This window comes from Callospermophilus lateralis, chromosome 1, assembly GCF_048772815.1.
Source record: "Callospermophilus lateralis isolate mCalLat2 chromosome 1, mCalLat2.hap1, whole genome shotgun sequence".
NCBI lineage: Eukaryota > Metazoa > Chordata > Mammalia > Rodentia > Sciuridae > Callospermophilus > Callospermophilus lateralis.
The window spans coordinates 48,818,566-48,839,197 of NC_135305.1; the positions used below are offsets into that span (position 1 = coordinate 48,818,566).

General features: G+C 31.3%; 1 protein-coding gene across 2 annotated transcripts in view; it reads right to left on the bottom strand.

Moving 5' to 3' along the window:
• Positions 1–20,632, bottom strand: part of Wasl (WASP like actin nucleation promoting factor) — a 73,759-nt gene that overhangs the window by 20,915 nt on the left and 32,212 nt on the right. Inside the window, exons 2-9 of one of the 2 annotated variants that reach the window (XM_076834239.2) lie at positions 15,994–16,128; positions 13,671–13,757; positions 13,033–13,129; positions 9,604–9,627; positions 3,706–3,874; positions 3,019–3,061; positions 1,946–2,099; positions 591–608 (exon numbers count right to left, since the gene is read on the bottom strand). In XM_076834239.2, coding sequence (XP_076690354.1) covers positions 591–608; positions 1,946–2,099; positions 3,019–3,061; positions 3,706–3,874; positions 9,604–9,627; positions 13,033–13,129; positions 13,671–13,757; positions 15,994–16,128 — 727 coding nt within the window. The remainder of the gene's footprint in view (positions 1–590; positions 609–1,945; positions 2,100–3,018; positions 3,062–3,705; positions 3,875–9,603; positions 9,628–13,032; positions 13,130–13,670; positions 13,758–15,993; positions 16,129–20,632) is intronic. The other variant, XM_076834249.2, reaches the window with a different exon arrangement.

The following is a 20,632-nucleotide window of genomic DNA, read 5'->3' on the forward strand; positions in this document are numbered from 1 at the left end:
TCTTTAATAAAAAAACAAAATAGAGCTAGAATTTAAAAATTATGTAACTTATATACAGTAACAGATTTCAGAAAATATTAAAGATCTGATTTCATGCACTCAGACCAAGAAAATACAAACTAAAAAATTTTAGTTAATGCAAATTAAAATTTATGGAAATGCTGACAAGTCCCTTAGTGGGAATTTGTAAAACTGTGTTTATTTATGTTTAGTTCTCCCTCACTGACCCAAGTTAATATAAAATGTAATTTATTTTATACAGGATATTGAAAAAATGTTATGTGTGAAAAACAGTCACAAAATAATCAGTATAATTATTAGTAACAAAAACAACAGAGGTACTTGGGCAAGAGGTTATTTTTCATATAAAACTTCAATAAAATTAAATTATACACAAAGCATAAGCTCCAACTCATATAGAAATAAAATTTTATTTTAGCATCTACATGTTAGTTTGAATATAGGGCAGAAAATCTCACTGGTAGTTATATTTGGAGACAGGATATATAAACTCAAGCTCCAATAAAAATCAACACAGCATAGCATGCATAATTTAGAATGCTAGGTCAAATAATATTCCACATACATACCACTCCATTGTGGTGGACCTATAGAACAGATTATTATGAGTTAATGGGCTTCAATTGATTGTACATACTCAAAGAGATGCACTGGAAATCACATGTCTATTTATTTTTATAAATCTGATTACATAATTTTACAAATAAAGTGTCAAGGAGTCTTGAGTAAACAGGTTTTACAAAGCATATTTTCAAGACTTTTTTTCATACTTTTGAATATTAACTTACAATTATATACTCTACTTAGAAAAGATGGTAATAAATTGTAAATTTGCCTTTTTACTTTTCCTTTAAAAAGTAAAAAACCTGTCTTATATAAACCAATCTTTGGTTTCTATAAGTTTCCAGATTGAAAGTCAGGTTCTTGCATATAATAATAAAAAAATTGTATTTCATTTTATTCCCAAAGCATTTTTCTTAATTCCTATGACATTTTTGTAAATTAAATTAAATTTGTAAATTAAATCAAGAAAATGCCTTGCCTAATTCAGTATTTCTGAAGCGGATAAAAAAAAAAGAAAAGCAGTAACAAAAAAACAAAAAACAAAAAACAAAACAAAAAAACTCAAACCCAATCTAGTTCATATGATCCAATTTTAGTTACAGGTATTAAGATGAAAGAGAAGCCATGGGTATGGTCAAGTAATGTCAACAGTTACTTTATAAACTTAAAAATCCAAAAGGCTGAGAGATTCTGAGCATTATCAGAATGTATGGCAAGGTGAGTAGTAATAGTGAAGAAAGAATGCTGAGGAACACATGAGGGTTGTCGAGATCTTCCATCATTTGTACACTAGCAGTAACCATGACTGACCAAGAGCATTTTAAAAGAACAGTGGTGTTATGCCCAGGATTTATTTTTAAAACTGACAGAATTTGAAAATGTAATTAACCTGCAAATAAGATAAATAAACATCATGCTCATTTCAGTCAAATTAGCATCACTTATGAGTGTTTATTTGGATGTTTCCATGATAGACTGTAAGATGACTGTCATACTGAGAAATTATTTTATTTGCATTTTGCTGAAATAATTGTTAAGACACAACTAAAATATAAGGTGCTTTAAATATCAGATTTTGTAAACTGCTCTCAGGAACCAAAAGACAATTTTGTACTTTATTCAAGAAAGAGTTTGCATTTTAAAATTAATAGAAATGTTTACATTATTTGTATTATGGAAATGCTTACATTATTGGTTAGACAGTGATTATATTTAAAGTACTACTTTTGAATTATAAGAAATACAACGTTAAGGAAGGATTCTCATGTATGTATATAGCTATCTACAATGAAACTGACCAATCTCAGAACATTCACAAGAAAAAAACAAACCCAAGTGCTTATATAGAAATAAAAGTTACCTTGCCTTCGTAGTTCATTTTTAACTGCTTCAACACCTCCTGTTTTTTCAATAAAGTCATATATAACTTTTGACGTTTCTCGGTCTTTAAGTTGTGCCTCTGAGATTCCACACAAATCAAAAAGATTCTTCAATTCTGGATCCAAATTATTCAGCTACAACAGATAACATAACTGCTAACTATGAAAATTAATTCAATTTTTTAAAAATAACCATGATAAAATGGAATACTCATCTGTATTATAATACTTGTACCCCAAAGACTCTGTATAGTACCCAACACAAATAAGTGTTCAATAAATGTTTGTAGAGTACAATGAAGCTACATAACCAAAGATTATTGACCCCAATCACAAATATTTTTCTTCAAAATAATTTTTCCAAATACTAACTTTTGTTTCTTGGCAGTAGTGGGAATTTAATCCCGGGGTGCTAAACTACCAGAGCTTTTCAATTTTTATTTTGAGATAGTTTTGCTAAATGCCAAGGGTGGCCTTGAACTTGAAATCCTCCTGCTTTAGCCTACCGAGTCACTGTGATTACTAGAGCAATACACTGTGTCTGGCTCAACACCACAGCTTCACTTTCTTTATCCTCAAAGTACTATAAAATAAGGGATAATAAAAAGTGCCACATCTACACTGAGTTCGTTTCTCAGCACCTCATACAAATAAATAAAATAAAGGTCCATTGACAACTAAAAAATGTTAAAAAAAAAAGTGCCACATTTAGATAATTCCACAATTGGATATTCAGAATTCAATTATGCTAATTTCTAGTAACTTAGTACGTATTCCCCTGAATTATCCCTTGGCAAAAATAACTTTCTTCCCTTGGCTTTCAAAGCATAAGTCTTCGCTTATTCAGTAAATAAAGTCCCAGAAGCATAAAGTTTTGTCTTCAAAGACTTGGTCATGAATTAGATAAAACAATACTATAGTTTCAAGGCTCAGTGGTTCAAATACATAAACACAAGCACACTCAGAGCTAGTAAAATATTAATTAAAAAAATCTAAAAAGGCTGTAACAGTCCTATTTTAAGTAATAATAAATATAGCTTAAAAAGACACTTACATCAAAGCCTGTATTTGGATCCCAGCCAACATGTCCAATATGCCTAAAGTAGAGAATTAAAAATGAAGCGTAGAAAAAAAAAATGCATAAAGGGATTGAAAACATAATAAGAATGAAATCAAATGCATCCTTTGAATTTTTGGTCTGCATTGATAGTTCTCATAGACTCAATAGTATTTTGGGAAGACCTATATAACAGGAGTTATGAAAGCAGGATTCCAGCCATGGCAGTGTAACAACTGAATCTTAATATTCTCAAACAATCTCTTTGAGCATCTATTTCTTCAATTGTCATATAAGAATATAAGAATCATGCATATGAGAAGATAGGAGTTTTATAATGAGATAATAAAGTAATGCACATGAAAATGCTTAAATTATGATATATAAATATCAAAGGCTTCTTTTCCCCTCTAGACAATGCCTGCAGGCAATTTCCAAATACTATTTGTAGATCAGAGTGGGAAATCATCTTCATGTTCAACAATTAGTTGAAATAACAAGTTTATCTAATTTTTCTTTTCTGATGGGTGAGAAAGTGTCTTCAAAATCTCCAACAAAATCTACAGTTTTTAAAATACAATGAATGCAAACATCCTGCCCTCCCCTCACCCAGCAAAAGAATAAAATCAGGAGCATCAATGATGAGTAAATCAAAAGTGAAAATAAGAACAAAAAAACTCTTACTGGAAGTTGCTTGGTGTTCCAATATCTGCCTTGGTCAACCTCTTCTTTTTAGCTTTTCCTTTCTTCTTTTCTTTGGTATGGGAGATGTTGTTAACTTGGGTACTATAAAATCTATTTGTTGTGATTTCTGGATTTTTTATATCAACTGTAGCCATAGGTAGATTGGGACCTACAAATAAAGTCAAAATAACATTAAAGAAATATAATTTAACAAAATAATTCTATATAATCATAATTTGTAAATTTAAATCTTTTTCTAAAGTAGAATCACTTCATTATTATAAATTAAATTTTAAGCCTGCATATATTGATGTTTTACAAATAAGAAGGTACTGCCTAAATTTCTAAAGCCTATAATTAATTCATAAACACTGTGGCACAGATGCATTATTTAACATCAAACTTCTATTTGTATAACATTAATTCTCAGGAAGAATATAAACTTCTATAGAAATTAAATTAAATTAATTTAATTCACTTATATTTTGCCTATAATAGTCCCATAGTGAACACACTGCTCACTGGTAAGATGGTATACACAAAATAAATAACAAGGATAAAGAAATAAAAGAAGTATCTGCTTTGTTTTAAATTTAACAAAGAAGCCTAGTCTTACCACTTTGTTTCAACTTTATTAATCCATGAGGAGAAAAGTACTTATAAAATCATTACTACCTATTTTTCCCAAACTGCCATATTTAAGTCCATTAATATTTTCTCTACCAGTACACATAGACAGCATAAGTATCAAAAGCATATAGTTCAAAAACCTAAAATGGAAAAATTCTTAAAAACACATATTTTTTGCAAGGATCAGCAGTTAAAATACCCTGGGCTCTCTTGGATATTATCAGTAGCATTTTTAGGGGTGACACTAAGTGAGGTAGCACAAAGCTTGCCTTATAATTAAAAAACTTTATTAATGGAATAATAGTCTGAATGTAATATATTCAATTAAAAACGTGAATTTTAGTAAAGGTCAATAAATGTTCCTTAAACATCCCATTTCAACATACAATTCTCTAACAAAATCTCAGATCATTACATTAGTGACAACTTTCAAAATGTATAAACTACTATCACCATTTGTAGAAAAGGAGTTAACATAACACAACAAGGATGGCCTTTCTGGGAAGTTGCATTTTGAAAACATTACCCCCATTCCCTGAAAGGGTGGGCTCACCATGTCTAAACTTTATGCTAACAAAGTGATCTAGGTTGAATATCTGCTTTCTCCTTTGGAGTCTAGAATCATTGTATGGCAGATGCCTATAGGACCAAGCCCCAGTAAAAGCCCCGGGCACTGAGTCTCTGAGCATTTTCTTAGGTAACATTTCACATATCCCAACTCATTGCTAACAGAATGAAGCACATCTCCTGAGACTTCACTGGGAGAACTCTTGGATACTTGTATGAGTTTCCTATGTACTTCATCCCATGTGTTGTCACCTTTGCTAATTTTTATATCTTTTCAGTGTAATGAATATCTGCAATAAGTATGACTATATGTGGAGTTCTGTGGGTTCTTCTGGAGAATTACCAACCATGGGGATAATCTTGGAGATCTCCAAAACAATCATATAATGGCAAGTAGAAATTTCAAGAAATTATAGGGCAATGCATATCAAGTGATCACTCAATGGCAATTTGACTATAATTTATTAATTATGTTGAAAACCTTGAATGAACTGAATGCATCCTATTCAGTAAAGTTGTCTGTAAGAAAAATGTTTACCTACTTGGTTAAATTACATATAACCTATTTTCTCTTTCTCTCAACTCTACTATTTTTTAAAAATGAAATAGAACTTAAAAAAATTATAAATGTCATGTGTCCTTATCAGAGAAGTAAACAATATGAAAAAATGTATATTTTTAATATCACCAAAACTGAGTCATTTTCCATCAATAGTCAAAATGTATTTATATATAAATAAATAATCTAAAAGTGTTATTTACAATTTCATTCAAAAAAAATCCCATGGAATTTGCTGATACTGGCAAAAGTAAAGCAACTAATACCCAAAAAAGTGGAAGCTACTGAATAAAATAGATAAAAATCATTAAAAGTTTCCTTGGTGTTAAGGAATAATCTGAAAATAATGGCAACCAGAAGCAAAGGATAGGTGATCGATATGGAATGATCTGAAAGGCTGATTAAGTAGTAGACAAGAATTTTCTAAATTGTTCACATATTTCAGCATTTGCTAAAGTTTCACAATACAGGACTCACTGAGAATATCCCAAATTTGAAGGTTAAAGGGTTGAAATGGTGACACAGAGACTTATCTAGTCATCTTTTCTTATTCTTCTCTTTCTGCCTGCTTTTTTTGATAACTTATCTATACCAACCAGTATCAGCAATACCACAGTAAGAGGCTACAAACTGTTTATTCTCTTATCTTTATATTCAATAGAATCTTTAAGAGTTCACTTAAGACAGACCTGCAAGTATCAGGTACCATCTTTATTCGTACCACTTTTTCTGAAATAGAAATTCAAATAACAAATACAAGGGAAAAACCACTCATCACTAAAAGATAAAAGCAAAAGCTAATCATAATCATTTTTAAGGGAAAAAGATATTTTTGTTTCTTTGTTTATATAAAAGTGTTCTGTAATACTATGGATGATCTAAATGGTAATAGAGTAGGATAAAGTTAAATTTGATGGTTTAAATTACTCAAGCTAGTATTTTCTTTACTATGAAAATAAATTAATATTCTTGTGAGCCTTATTTATAGCTTAGTAGCAAAAAGTAACTCAGTGGTCTCAGAAGAAGAACCAAGAATGAAGAGGACAGAACAAATAAAAGTGATGTGTAAAATGAATAACAATGTTTAACTCACACTACAGACAGACTGCGTTTCCCCTCCTCCTGTACCTCAAAAATGAATATATTGTTAAGCATCTGCCAAGCAGTTATAAAGCTTTGGCGTAATCTCTTTTAATTTCACTAGTACTGGTTAAAATATTATTTAAATAAGTCTACAGAGAAAATTCCAGACAATAGAGATATATAAAAGTTAGTATAAATGTGAAATACAGAAAATTAATTTTTCTGTCTTTCATTTTATTTATGAAAACAAAAGACAGAAGACCAAGTAACCTGTATGAAGTCACATAATTGGTGACAAAGCAAAGAAGGAGAATGTTGTTATTTCCATTTCTTTTTAACTATTTACCTTCTGGGCAAAAGTCACACTACAAGGAAACTGATCATGTTAACTTTACAAATGTTGCCATACATTATCAATTTATCAAATCTCAGCTTGCAATCCAAAAATTCAACTTTCATTAAATCTTTACAATAAAAAATTTTGGAATTTAGGAAAATACTTTGATACATTTAAGAGCTTAGGTACTTCATTATTTCTGCTGATAATAGCTATTTAGAGTGTGATGATATTAGGAAATAAGTTTAAACTGATTCTAAAGCCTAATTATGTTTCAAAAATGATATAAAAAAGAGATAATTTGTAAAGGCACAATCATATTAAAATATAGAGAAGATCTGGTATTAGATATTCAAGCCATTCTAGTAAAATTTAATTATTTCATTTTTGAAGTTAGACTCATCCTAAGATCACCTACCAAGTAGTACATAATGGAAGAGCTGGGTTTTTTTCTCTCAAAAAGAACAATCAAATGATAAATCACCTCCTTCTGATTTAGGACAACTGTCACAGGAAAAGGTTTTTAAATATTCTTGAGAACAGAAGACATTTCTACTTAATTTTAAATCTAAAGAAATAAACAAGTTTCCTTTAATTATATAAAAAGCAGAGACTTGTCACCAATGTGAGAGAGTTGAAAAACAAGTGGCGCAGAGGCCTCTGATGTCAAGCAGTCATGGTGCTGAGAACAAATCACTGTAAAGTGCATAAGCTAAAATGTCAGATTGGCTAATGAAGTTAGACATCAGTGAGAAAGACATGAAATTTCATTTTAGGAATATATGTAACTTCTACTCAAGTGACTTTTAAATAATTACTCAAAATGAACTGGTAAACAGATCCTCTTAAATAACATTCTGTAACCAAGTTCCCCCACGGACACTGCAAGGCATGTTTAAGGTGCCCAGCGCCATCTAGTGGAAGACACCAAATGCAGTACAGTAGAAGCACTGCTGTAAAACAGCAAGACAATCTACTTGCTGAACTGCAAGAATAAGAAAAAAGTATTGAAATATATTACCAATTATTTAGATCATCCTTTATTATACATGTGATAAATTAATACCATATTTTAATATTTTTAAATACAAGGTAACAATATTGGCAACACCTGCTGTGTAATTTGACCTCCTACAACATTTTAAAAAAAGTTAAAAACCCCTTCATTTATTTAAGAAAAAAGTTGGATCAGCTCATAGTGGAATAGGAAGGGGGAACATGGGAGGAATAGATGAATTCTAGATAGGGAGGGAGGGAAAAGGAGGAGGCAGGGGATTAGCAAGAATGGTGAAATGTGATGGACATCATTATCCAAAAGTACATGTATGAAGACATGAATTGCCTGTCAACCTACTTTATATACAACCAGAGATATGAAAAATTGTGGTATATATGTGTAATAAGAATTGTAATGCAAAAAAAGTACACGTATAAAGACATGAATTGGTGTGAACATACTTTATATACAAAGATATGAAAAACTGTGCTCTATATGAGTAGTAAGGATTGTAATGCATTCTGCTGTCATGCATTAAAAAAAGAAGTTGGAGACCACTACACCAAAGGGTAAAAGCTATGTATCTAAATATTTAAAACCATGAGCAATTTGAGCAAAATACACTACTAATGAGTGACTCTCTTAGTTGGGATAACAAAATTGTGAGACACCATCACCACATGAAGAACTTTTAAAGTTTATCCATGGAAATTAGATGTCTCTTCACAAATACATTTTGTATATATTGAAAATACTTACATTCTTTAATTATATGATTTGTACAATGTCTACACTTTAAAATTAACAAATAAATTAACAAATAAAACAAACCTCAATAATCATCCAATAGTCACTATATATTATAAACTTTGTGTTATCTAAGTTTTTTTCTTGAATAGCCATTCTAGGTTCTAATGGGAAGTTGTGAGATGCTTTTTAAAAAGCAGCAGCTACATTCTCCACTATAATAAAGGTTCCTTGGAGCAATGGTTCTTCAACTTCACAGGGGTCAGGGATTCCACTTAAATGTGGTAAAAGACATGGTTCCTCTCTCTTCAGAGAAAAGAACATAGACAAATTAATAAAACCACAGAGGTTAAAATTTAGTACATAATTTTAGGGAGGGTTTAAAATCCAGGATGAGAATCTACCCTAAAGGTCTGGGACCTTATCTTTTACATCTCTGATATTCAATATTCAAAGAAGCAACCAAATGAATTCATCATATTTCAAGTGTTCATTATCAAAGAGGGCTACAATTGTGTATGCAGGTACAATTATTTATAAACACATCTTCACAGTAAGTATTCATTTTAAAAGGGGCTTCATGTACCATATAACAAGTGTGAGATCTTTTGAAATACGGAAAAAAATGATAAATCTTAAAGTAGGATATAAACAAATATAGTAAATGAAATTTAATGTCTTTAGGGTAAGTATGGACAATAGTGTACAGTTTCTAAACTTGGCCAATTTGTGGGTACAGAATTAAGTATGAACCACCTTCATCCTATGATTTCTTTCTTCATGTTAGGAACAAAAACAACAACAAAAAACAAATAATAATATGTTTTCTCTCACCTGCCATTCATTAATTTCCAATAAGAACATAATTAATAGCATTTGATCACAGATACTAAGTATCAGAAATTAAATGTTTGGTACCATACAAGAATTAAACTATAATTTAAAATCTTTTTAGTTAATAATTATGAAAGAGCTTACCATTTGGGGGGTCTCGTCTTTTCTCTGTTAGAAAATAAATTACAATATTATTAGACTTGTGTAACACAACATCAATATGAAAAGTTAATCCATTTGAACTCTATTCCTAAATAGACATGCAGATGGCTAAGGAATATTTTTCTGAAGAATATTTAAGCAAACATCTAAATAAAGTAAGAAAAGGAATAACAGAGCCAAAATCGTGAGGTGGGAATAGCATGAAGACTGGACTGGAGAAAGCAAAGAGAATAGTGCAATGAGAAAAGTCAGGAGAGCCGGGCTGGACTGTGCAGGATCCCATGGTTCATGATTGAGGACTACAGAATTTAATTCTGTACATGACAGAAAGTTTTGCCCAACAGTAGGGCAAGTGACATCATCCAATCTATGTCTAAAAATTTACTCTGGCTACACTATGGAAGAAACAGCAGAGGGATGGATGAAATAGAAGCAGGGGGACTAGCCAGGGACCTAGGTAGTCCATATGACAAGATGATGGACTGAATTAAGATGGTAATAGAAGTTGCAAGAAATGGTGAGATCCAGGACATATTTTAAGGCAGAGCCCATGGGACTCACTGTTAGAATTATGAGGGATCATGGAAAGCCTGAGTGATAAAAGGGAGCATTTTATAGTGACAGGAAGAGAATCAAGTAGAAGAAACATTTCTGAGTGGGAGTGTGGCTAGGATAGGGATATGGATCAAGCACTTTGCTCAGGTAACAGTGCGGCTATTCTGACACTTGAGTATAAACTGTCTGAGGTCCAGTGAGAGGTAAGAACCAAAGATAAAACTTTGGGAGCCCAAATATAGTTATTTTTCAAAACCATTGTACTACATGAAAGAACAAAGGGGAAAAGAATATCCAGAGAACTTGGAGCACTGAGAAAGACCAGAAAAAACACTGAAAACCTACTTCTTTGCATTCATATACCTATATACCAGGTTGGTTCAAACACTACTTAGACTTTAAGAAAACTGAAAAGTGGCTGAAGCATCTTAAACAACTGCAATTTCCACAGATTTACTAAGACTAAATTTTCTGTAATTTTAAGAAAAATGCCCGTAAATATTGATGCAATAAAATAATCAGTTTAAAAGTAACCGCAAACCAAAGTCAATAAGAATTAATTGGTTGACAAGGTAAAAATCTTAGCAATGGGAATAGAAATGTATGATCTATCTGGTAATCTGATAAAGTTACTTTCTAAAACATTTAAAGTAATTAAGACCTTCTAAGTCAATGAACATCAATCCCCAGTTTCCAAGAATGATGTTATCTCTGCATACAAAGAAGAAATACTACTTAAATTTGTGAATGACACAAATATGGAAATATAGAGAGAATCATAGAAGTTCTAAGAAGCAATTACTTAAATATACAACACCATCCTGGCTTGAGAAGTATTAATATGAAAAAAGAGGGAAGTTTGGTTGAACAAAACAGAATAGGAGCTAATGTGAGAAATTTGCTAGAAATATCAGAACAGTGTTCAATCAAACTGAGAGATATTTTAGTATCAGAGTATTAGTGAGACTGCACTGGAGTATTGTGTTCAAGTATGCACCATATTGAGCAAAAGACATCAAATCTATCGTGGAATCAAAGCACAGTACTTGGTATGGTAAGTCTATAATGATCATAGGAATATTTCAAGAATCTGGAATTGATTAAACTAAAGAAGAAAAGGTCTGAAGAGAACCTGATAGCTTCCAAGGTTAAGTAGCTATTGTGAAGAAAAGAAAACAGACTAATAGACTGCTCAACAAGTTGGACCCCACATGCCTAAGTTCAAGAGAGGTAAAGATGGAGTTAAAACAGCATGCAGGACCATCCAAAGATGACTCAGCTGCTTCCCTAATGTTATACTCTTTCTACGATGGAAACACTTTGCCTAAAAGTTGGGGACTATCTACAAGAAAATTCCTGTGTGAAGTGAAAGACACCTTTAACTAATCTTACCAATTTCAAAATCAATTTTTTTAACACTTTTTCCCCCTCCTTTGTTTATATCAAAAATGTCATGTTTTGAGTGTAAGTAGCCCTACAGAGACTCTGGCCTAACATCAGAGCATGCCCCTGAAATAGGCACTGAAGCATAACCATTTCCAAAATTGAGGTTACAGTATTATAGCATTAAATTCTTTCTTAGTATAGCAAAAAACAATAAATGCTCTTGCCCCCCAAAGCCACAAAAAGCAGCAGGCCCCTAATAATTCTTCCACTGACTCAATGTAAAAAGAATAAGCAGGGCATGGTGGCACACACCTGTAATCCCAACAGCTCCAGAGGCTGAGGCAAGAGGATTGGGAGTTCAAAGCCAGCCTCAGCAAAAGCAAGGTGCTAAGCAACTCAGTGAGACCCTGTCTCTAAATAAAATAAAAAACAGGGCTGGGGATGAGGCTCAGTAGTAGAGGGCCCCTGAGTGCACCCGCCCCCACCCCCACAAAAGCAAAAGATAAAATGGCAATAGTGAAGCAACAACTTGGTTCATTTTATTTTCATTTTTACCTCACATTTGTCTTGGAACTAAAACTAAAAAACAACGAAGATATATAAAATGAAATACATGCTTTTACACTAATGTTTTCCAGATCCAATATGTTCCTTTCTCTTTGTATATTCCTTCTTACTGGTAAAAGGTGAATATGATCATCTTCCAAATGACATTAACAAGTACCTCAGGAAGTATGGACTTTTCAATACAATATAATAAAGGTGTAGCTAGTTTTGAGCAATTTGTTTGTCAGTCTCAACTCCCAAGTTATCCTTCTGCTTAATAGGAAGATGTTGGAGAGGATCATTTTTCCTAACCATCCTTTTCCACTTTACCAGAGCAAGGTCTGGTGCATCTGTCAAAACAACAGTATTACAACCATTAATTTAAAGCTCCATACTGTCCTACATAGTTCTCTAATTCTTTTCTGTGTGTTAAAGGTGTTTCCTGTACTAAATTAAATTCCTTACCATTTTGTAACATACAACTCTAGGAACAAAAGACAAACAAGGCAATGCTTATAGATCTTGTTTGAATTCTGCTTATTTGATTCTAAGCTTATCTAAAATACCTATGGACAAAGTATAAAATACTTTAAGAATGTAAGTTACAATGCCATTAATAATTCAAATTTAGATTCAGTGTATATGGAACTTTTCAACAAAAAAACACTACTTCTTCTGAGGTAGAGATCACCAAACCTTTTTTTCTTCTTTGAAAGGGCTACACAATAAACACTGTAGGCTTTGACAGCCATATATTCTCTGTCCTAACTATTAAACTGTGTTGTAGCAAAAGAGCAGCCACAAACAATATATACATCAATGAACATAGCTGGGTTTTAATAAAGCTATATACACATAAGCCATTAGTTTGCTGGCTCATTTTATATAAGTGCAAAAAATAAAAGAAAAAAAGAAGGGCATTACCAGATTTTCTTTGTCGTCGGCCCAACAAGTCTGTAACTGCTTTTCGGAATTTTTTTGCTTCTTCTTCATTGGCAAAATTAAGAGCAACTTGACAAGTCTAAAGTATTTTTAGCAAAAAGGTAAACAACAAAATGTAGAAATTTAGCTTTATATAACAAAAAATGATGACTAACATAAATATATTTCTAAAGGAGAAAAAGTTGACTACACTGGTAGACAAGAAAGTTTTTTATGGTTTACATAAATAAATGAGGCAAAAAGCATGAAAAAGCCAGGTATAGAGGTGCATGTCTGCAATCCCAGTGACTTGGGAAACTGAGGTAGGAGGATCACAAGTTCGAGGTTGGAGGCCAGCATGGGCAATATAGAAAGGTCCTAAGTAACTAAGCAAGATCCTATCTCAAAGTTAAAAAAAAAAACAGAGAGAGAGAGAGAGAGAGAGAGAGAGAGAAGGTAAATGAAAAGACTATTATGAGAAGTTACCAAACAGACATTCAAATAATAAACTGAATAGTTCATCTTCAGCAAAAAAATAAAAAACTGAATTTGATTTTCAATAGGGCTCTATAAATATTTTGGATTAAAAAAGGCAAGTAATGGAAAAATTAAACATGACAATAAAGGAAAATATGACTTACATCTCCAGCAAAGGTATGAAAATATCCTCTAGGACTATTATATACAAAGTTATTGTATAGTTCTTGTTCCCACAATAATTTCCCATCCTAGAAAAAAGTAAAAATTCAAATAAGAGCTATCAAAAAAAATCTCTAGGAATGAAACAAAGCAGATGATTCATGATAAGGGAACTGTTTATAACAACTTTTAGACACACATTACATATAATTGTAATATATTACTAATATGCTATTTTATAATTTTTTGTTCTTTCATAATTTCTTAATAACAAAATAGTAAACATTGGATAACATTTCTTTCATGAAACCTACATGTAAAAAAAGTTTAGTTCAATATACTAATATATAATTTCACTGATCAGGCACTTCCTAATACAGTTATTTGGACAAAAAGATAAACAGAATAATTCTCAGCTCAATGTTAGAGAGAAGAAATAGGATATGCAAGGCACAGTTCCATTAACAATATTCACGCTGTGTGCTATCAAATATTACAGAAATGTTCATATTCTTTTCTTCAGTTTTACAGATGTGGGAGGGTCAAATATACCTTCTCTGTACTGTTTATTAACAATATTTGAATTCTTAACTTTTGCAGAGTGACCTATTGATGAAGTACCAATATAAGTAGTATCAATCATACTGCAGAAAGAGACTGGTGACTAAATCACATTAAGGTTAACCTATAGATAAAAAAAATGTTTAACCTTCTTAAGGTGGCTAATTGTGTGTTCAGCCATAGTTATCTAAAATAGTAAATATGTGGTTAGAAAAACAATAATCATTGCCCCATACTAAAATGTAAGGTTCCACCTACACCATAAATTTAAAATATTTAAAATACACTGTACACACACTATCATGGAATTCCTTTCTTCTTCATATTACTCCATTTCTAAATAGTGTTTCACATTGGTGATGAAAAATTATCAAAGTACTGAGGTGTTTTTTTTTTCAAACTATGGATACATTCCCATCTTTCAGAATCACTACAGAGATGTTAAAAGGTTTGCTTGTCATCTATCTGATATCAGTGTCCAGTTTAGTGAAAGTTTCAGATTTTTGTAAGTAAAATCCTATTAAATCTATTGTCACATATAACTGTTAACCATGGAAATTTACCCTCAGAAAGATGTTAAAAGATGTAATGTAGACTTAACTTTAGCAAAATGATAATTACTTTTCTGGCAACCATAAGAGATGAATACCTGACAAATCTATGGTGTCAAATCTATGACAATACAGACTTGTAACCTGAGAGTGAAAAACATAAAACCATAAAAATCTGAATATAGAAACATAAGGAAAAATGGATAGAAAATATTTTTTAGATTGTATAAATAATGCTTAAAGCAGTGCAGAAATAGCAGTACATACAAAACTGAAATAATAATCAATTGTTCCCTGAAAGGACTATGTATACTAGTCTATGATGCACAAAGTAGAATGAAAGAGTACCACTAGAAAGAGAGACTGCACCAAGATCAAAAGGCATAATTAGAAAAAAACAGTATCATTAATGTATGGTGACAATGAAGAGGTAAAATAGGAAACGACAATATTTTCCCCTTAACCAGAGGGATACATGAGAAGATATTCCATGGATGCCTGAAACCCTGTATAGTACTAAATCCTATGTTTGTTCTTATATATACATACTTATGATAATTTTTTTAAAGTTTTTATTTGTTCTATTTAGTTATACATGAAAGTAGAATGTATTTTGACATATTATATATATGTGGAATATAACTTCCATGGCTGTACATGATGTGGAGTTACACTGGTTGTGTATTCATATATGAACACAGGAAAGTTATGTCTGATTCATTCTACTGTCTTTCATATTCCCGTCCCCCCACCTCCTTCCTTCCCTTCATTCCCCTTTGTTTCATCCAAAGTACTTATAATGATAAAATTTAACTTATAAATTAGGAACGTAAAAGATAAACAATATAACTAATAATAAAATTGAATAAATATAAAACACTATGATAAAGATTACCTAAAACTTATAAATTGTTTATTTCAGTAATTTCCCAGTTAATATTTTAAAAACATAGTTGATTGCAGGTATGTGTAACCACAGAAACAAAAAACTTGGATAGGAGGGAGCTACAGTATTCATTTTTGCCTTAGGATCTGTTCCCATTTGGTCCCAATGTCCATACTTCATATCTAAAACAAAACTCCACTCTTTGAATATTATTTTAAGTGCAATTTAATATTACACCAAGATAAAAAATAAATCATCTATATTAAATCATAATTAGGCAGAAATCTAATCACATACAGTTTAAAGTGAAAATAAAATAAAACCAACCTTAATGTCAAATATTCTTAAAAAATAAGATCTTTGTGGATTGTCCTTAACAAGACAAGCAACACCACTGCACTTCTTTGACCACATACAGTTCCGATCTGCTGCATATAACTGTACCACTGCTGAAGACATAGTCTGCAAAACATAAATTTTAAAGCCATTAGTTTCAAATAACAATCAGATGATCAGATAGACCCTGTTAATAATGTATCTTATATACAACCTCATGAAAGACACCAAACCAGGACCACCCAGCTAAGATGCTCCTGAATTGCTGGCTCCCCTCAAAAGGAGATAAGATACACTTATTGTTATTTTAAGCCACTATTTTTCAAAGTAACAAATACCTAATATAAAACCATATAATAATAATTATGAAAAACTCAACATTTATTATACTTAAAATACATCAGGAAACCTGCTAAGCACTTCTAAATGTAACTTTATTGAATTGTTAGTGCTATTTTAACCTCATTTTATATTTGAGAAGCCCAACACTAAAGAGGGTTAAGTAATTTACCCAATATCACACAACTACATAGTACAGCTGAAATTCCAATTCAGACAATGATCCTGTATTAAACTATATCCCAATAAATTAAACTTCAGATCCTGTATTAAACTATATCCCAATAAATTAAACATTTAAGCAATGAAGTACTAGTATTAGTAAAGGTTGACTTCTAATAAAATAGTTAAGCACTTATGGTACAGGAGCTAAGTCAAATTTGCAAGTAAGATTAGGGGTTACTAATTATTGATGCTAGATACCTAATCATATTGTCACTGTAGTAGATGTATCTCCTTTATAAAAGATGTTAAAACTGAAGGAAAAAAATTTTAATTGCACAATTGGGCACATATTAAAGGAATGACATTTAGTCCAAAAAAAACCCCATGATTATTCAGAATAAAAAAACTATTTGAATGACTATTATCTTGATTTTCCCCCAAACAGTACCTAATTAGAATCTTTTGGAGGCATAGGAGAGAAGACAATTCATTATGTGCAACAGACATTTGGACAAAAGTACTTTCCAGAACACCTGTTGCAACTATCCTTCTGGATATCATGAAACAATGGAAATTCCCATTTTATTCTAAATTTTTTTTATATTATAATCCAGAATGTAAATATTCAGTCTTTCTCTGAAAGTTATACACATACATACTGATAAAACTCTTTTTAAGTTCAATGAAAACAATAATCATTTTTTTGAGTAGTAATGTCATTCCTAAACTAAAAACTAAAGAAATAATTTAGAATATAAAATATAAATTTTTAGTGTAAACAAAAAATTTCATGTGAATACATAGTAACCATGTTTTGTTTAAAAAATAATTTAAATAAAAAGAGTCTCTTATTTAGTAATTATGATACTTCAGTTCAATAAAATTTGGGCACTGATCAAGAAGAGACTATATTAAGATTTGGAGATTATTTTGTTTTGAGTTTACTTTGCCTGGGCACTGCTTTCCTTTGGAAAGGATTCTCTTAAACTATAATACACACAAATCTTTTAAAATGCCCAAAATCAGAAATGTAAGATTAAATAGTGTTAGGGATCAAAAGTTCCTACAGACTTTTCCAGGTAACAGTGCTTAATGTTGTATTTTTACCAAATTCATCTTTGAACTTCAAATGAGCAGAACATAAAGCAGCAGAAATCTTCCACAAAAACTCAAAAATTATGAAGATACCTTTGAAACAGATAAGTGCTTTACACCAAGACACTGGATTTAAAATAGGAGACTAAAGAATGCAGATGTACCTCTGGCTTGCTCAAGACCCACCAGTATTTTGGAAACATGCAATCACAGGAAGACAACTCCACAGGCTTCCTGCCCTGAACCCTTAGTACTAAACCCTTAAGGTATTAAATACCAGGCCTAAGAATTCAAAAATCATGGGGCTGGGGTTGTAGCTCAGTGGTAGGGTGCTTGCCTAGCACATGTGAGGCACTGGGTTCTATCCTCACCACCACACAAAAATAAAATGAATAAAATAAAGGCATTATGTTCATCTACAGCCAAAGGAAAAAAAAAATTTAAAAATCATATGAGAAGATTTGTAGCCTAGTGAAAATTCATATTACAGTCCTTTTAGTATGGTGTTGTCAAAATACATTCATTTCTAAAAAGAAAAGCAATTAAGCAAGTAGATACCAAGACTACCTATTAAAAACAAAAAACAAAAAACCTCTCTACTTTACTTTTTAAGTAGAAATCAAGAAGCAACAGCTTGAAAGATAAAATAACCTTACTTTATTCCATTTCTTAAAATACCTTTGTCAAAGATCACATATTATTAACATTGTGAAATACTGTTTTGATGTATATGTGCAAAATTAAAAAACTAGAAAAAAATTTATATTTAAATATTTATATAAATTTAAAGCAAATTTCCAAAACATCTGTATAAGAAATAAAGACATGTATTCTATAATTTTCCATGCAAACATGGTTTCGTATTATAAAATTATTCTAATACTAAAGAAAACTCAAATATTTGTAACAATTCTCAATAACTGTACATTCAAAACTTTGCTACAATTTTATTGTAAATTGGTTGGTATATATTTTACCCTTTTTACCCTGACCTGGGCAAAGTCTGAAAACAAGAAGTCAGAGCACCCTATGAAGCCATTTCTAATTAATTCAAAATAATTACTGCAAATGCAAAAATTGCTTGCACATTCAACATTTAATATATAAATGCCAGACAATATAAAAACAATAACTATTCCTTAAACTCTAGATGAACAGTGGCTTAATTAAACTTTTAAAAACATTCCTTCCATTCCTTTAAAGCAATTACATCTAATCAACTCCATCACTTCTTGTCTTTCATAATTGAGACGGTATTAATGAAAAACAATCTGAGAAGTGCTTAGGAAGGGAAATCTATTAGCCCAATAATGTAAGGTTAAAATCTGTTAATTAAAAGGGGGAAAAAATCATAGTATCAATTTTTATATACATATTTTAATACCTTCATTTTATTTATTTATTTTTATGTGGTGCTGAGGATTGAACCCAGTGCCTCACACATGCTAGGCAAGTGCTCTACCACTGAGCCACAAGCCAGCCCCCACAGTATCAATTTTTGTAGAACAAAAACCTTATTATTTCGGGTATTTCAGAACTGAGTAACCACAATAACATATTTATCCTTAGACTTTCACTGTCAAGAACAAAAACTAGATAGGGGAATGTATCCTGAGAAGTAAATTCCCTCTCGCTGTCATTCAACAGAGCACCTTCATCTCTTTTACGCTGATGTTGCAACAACCAAGAAATATTTCCCTGATTCTCCAGGATGAAATGCTAACTGCTTTTTCTTTGTGTTTCTAGAGTATGTTTTAATGTTACTCTGCTATGCTACAATCTCATTCTAAAATAGAATAATCTTCTGTTTGATTTCTTACCCATAAAAAAGAATGTAATTCTCACAAGCATTTACAATAGTTCTGCAAGCCTATATTATCACTCCTCCTATACTTTGTCCCCAAGTAAACAAATATTTGTTATTTGAAAATTGCATGCTCTGATTTTGATAATGATACTATGATAATGACCTTGATTTTAGGATATACACCCTATGCCTTCAAATTACTCTCAACTTACTCAGAAATAAAAAAACAGGTAAGCAGACATATATGAGAGAGAGAGAAAAAAGACAACCAAGGTAAAGTATTATAAATATCAAGGCTATACCGAAATTGTTTGTACTGTGTTTGTAGTTTATTTTTCTGTAAGAACAAAAATATTTCAAAATTTAAAAAAATTTAAAAGCACAAACAATTCATGAAAATGTAGGACTCTCAGCCCCCATACACAGCCATGGCAGTTTTGACAAAGCGGTTCTCAAGAGTCATTACTACCTTTGCCACTGCTAAATGACCCCAAACTGATAAAATAAACAAGTATCTGCCCCTTCTTCCAATCCCTTCTATATGTATACCAACTTTGTTAAAAGGAGGGCCATCCTAGGTAAGACTCAATCCACAGACATCTAGAACATTTATAACAACCACATTATGTAACAGGTCAAAGGAAGATTTTAGATCAGGAAATAGGTGTTTCTGTTATTACAAAATAGCAAAGGATCGGAAAATAGCAAGACTCATAGATCCCTATTTTTTTTTTAAGAGACAGAGAATTTTTTAATATTAATTTTCAGTTTTCAGTGGACACAACATCTTTTATTTTATTCTTATGTGGTGCTGAGGATCGAACCCAGCGCCCCGCGCATGCCAGACAAGAGTGTTACCGCTTGAGCCACATCCCCAGCCCCACAGATCCCTATTTTTAATAAAAAACTGCCTATAACAAATACTAAGATAATGTAATACTGAACAAGTATTTATAACAATTGATATTTAATAATAAATATATAATGTTTTTAAAGGAAATATTTTAAGATAAATATTCAATAAATATCCAAAATATGTCAAGTGTGGGGGCAAAAATCTTATGATTATATATATAACTAAAATCAGCCTTTTCTATAATCACATTGGTCTAATTAATAGTCAAATACTCCCACTTTTACATGTATGTATATGTCTATGTGTGTACCGGACCCCAAATGCATGGAAACTAATCTGAGAAAAATCCATTTAAGTTTTCTCACTGT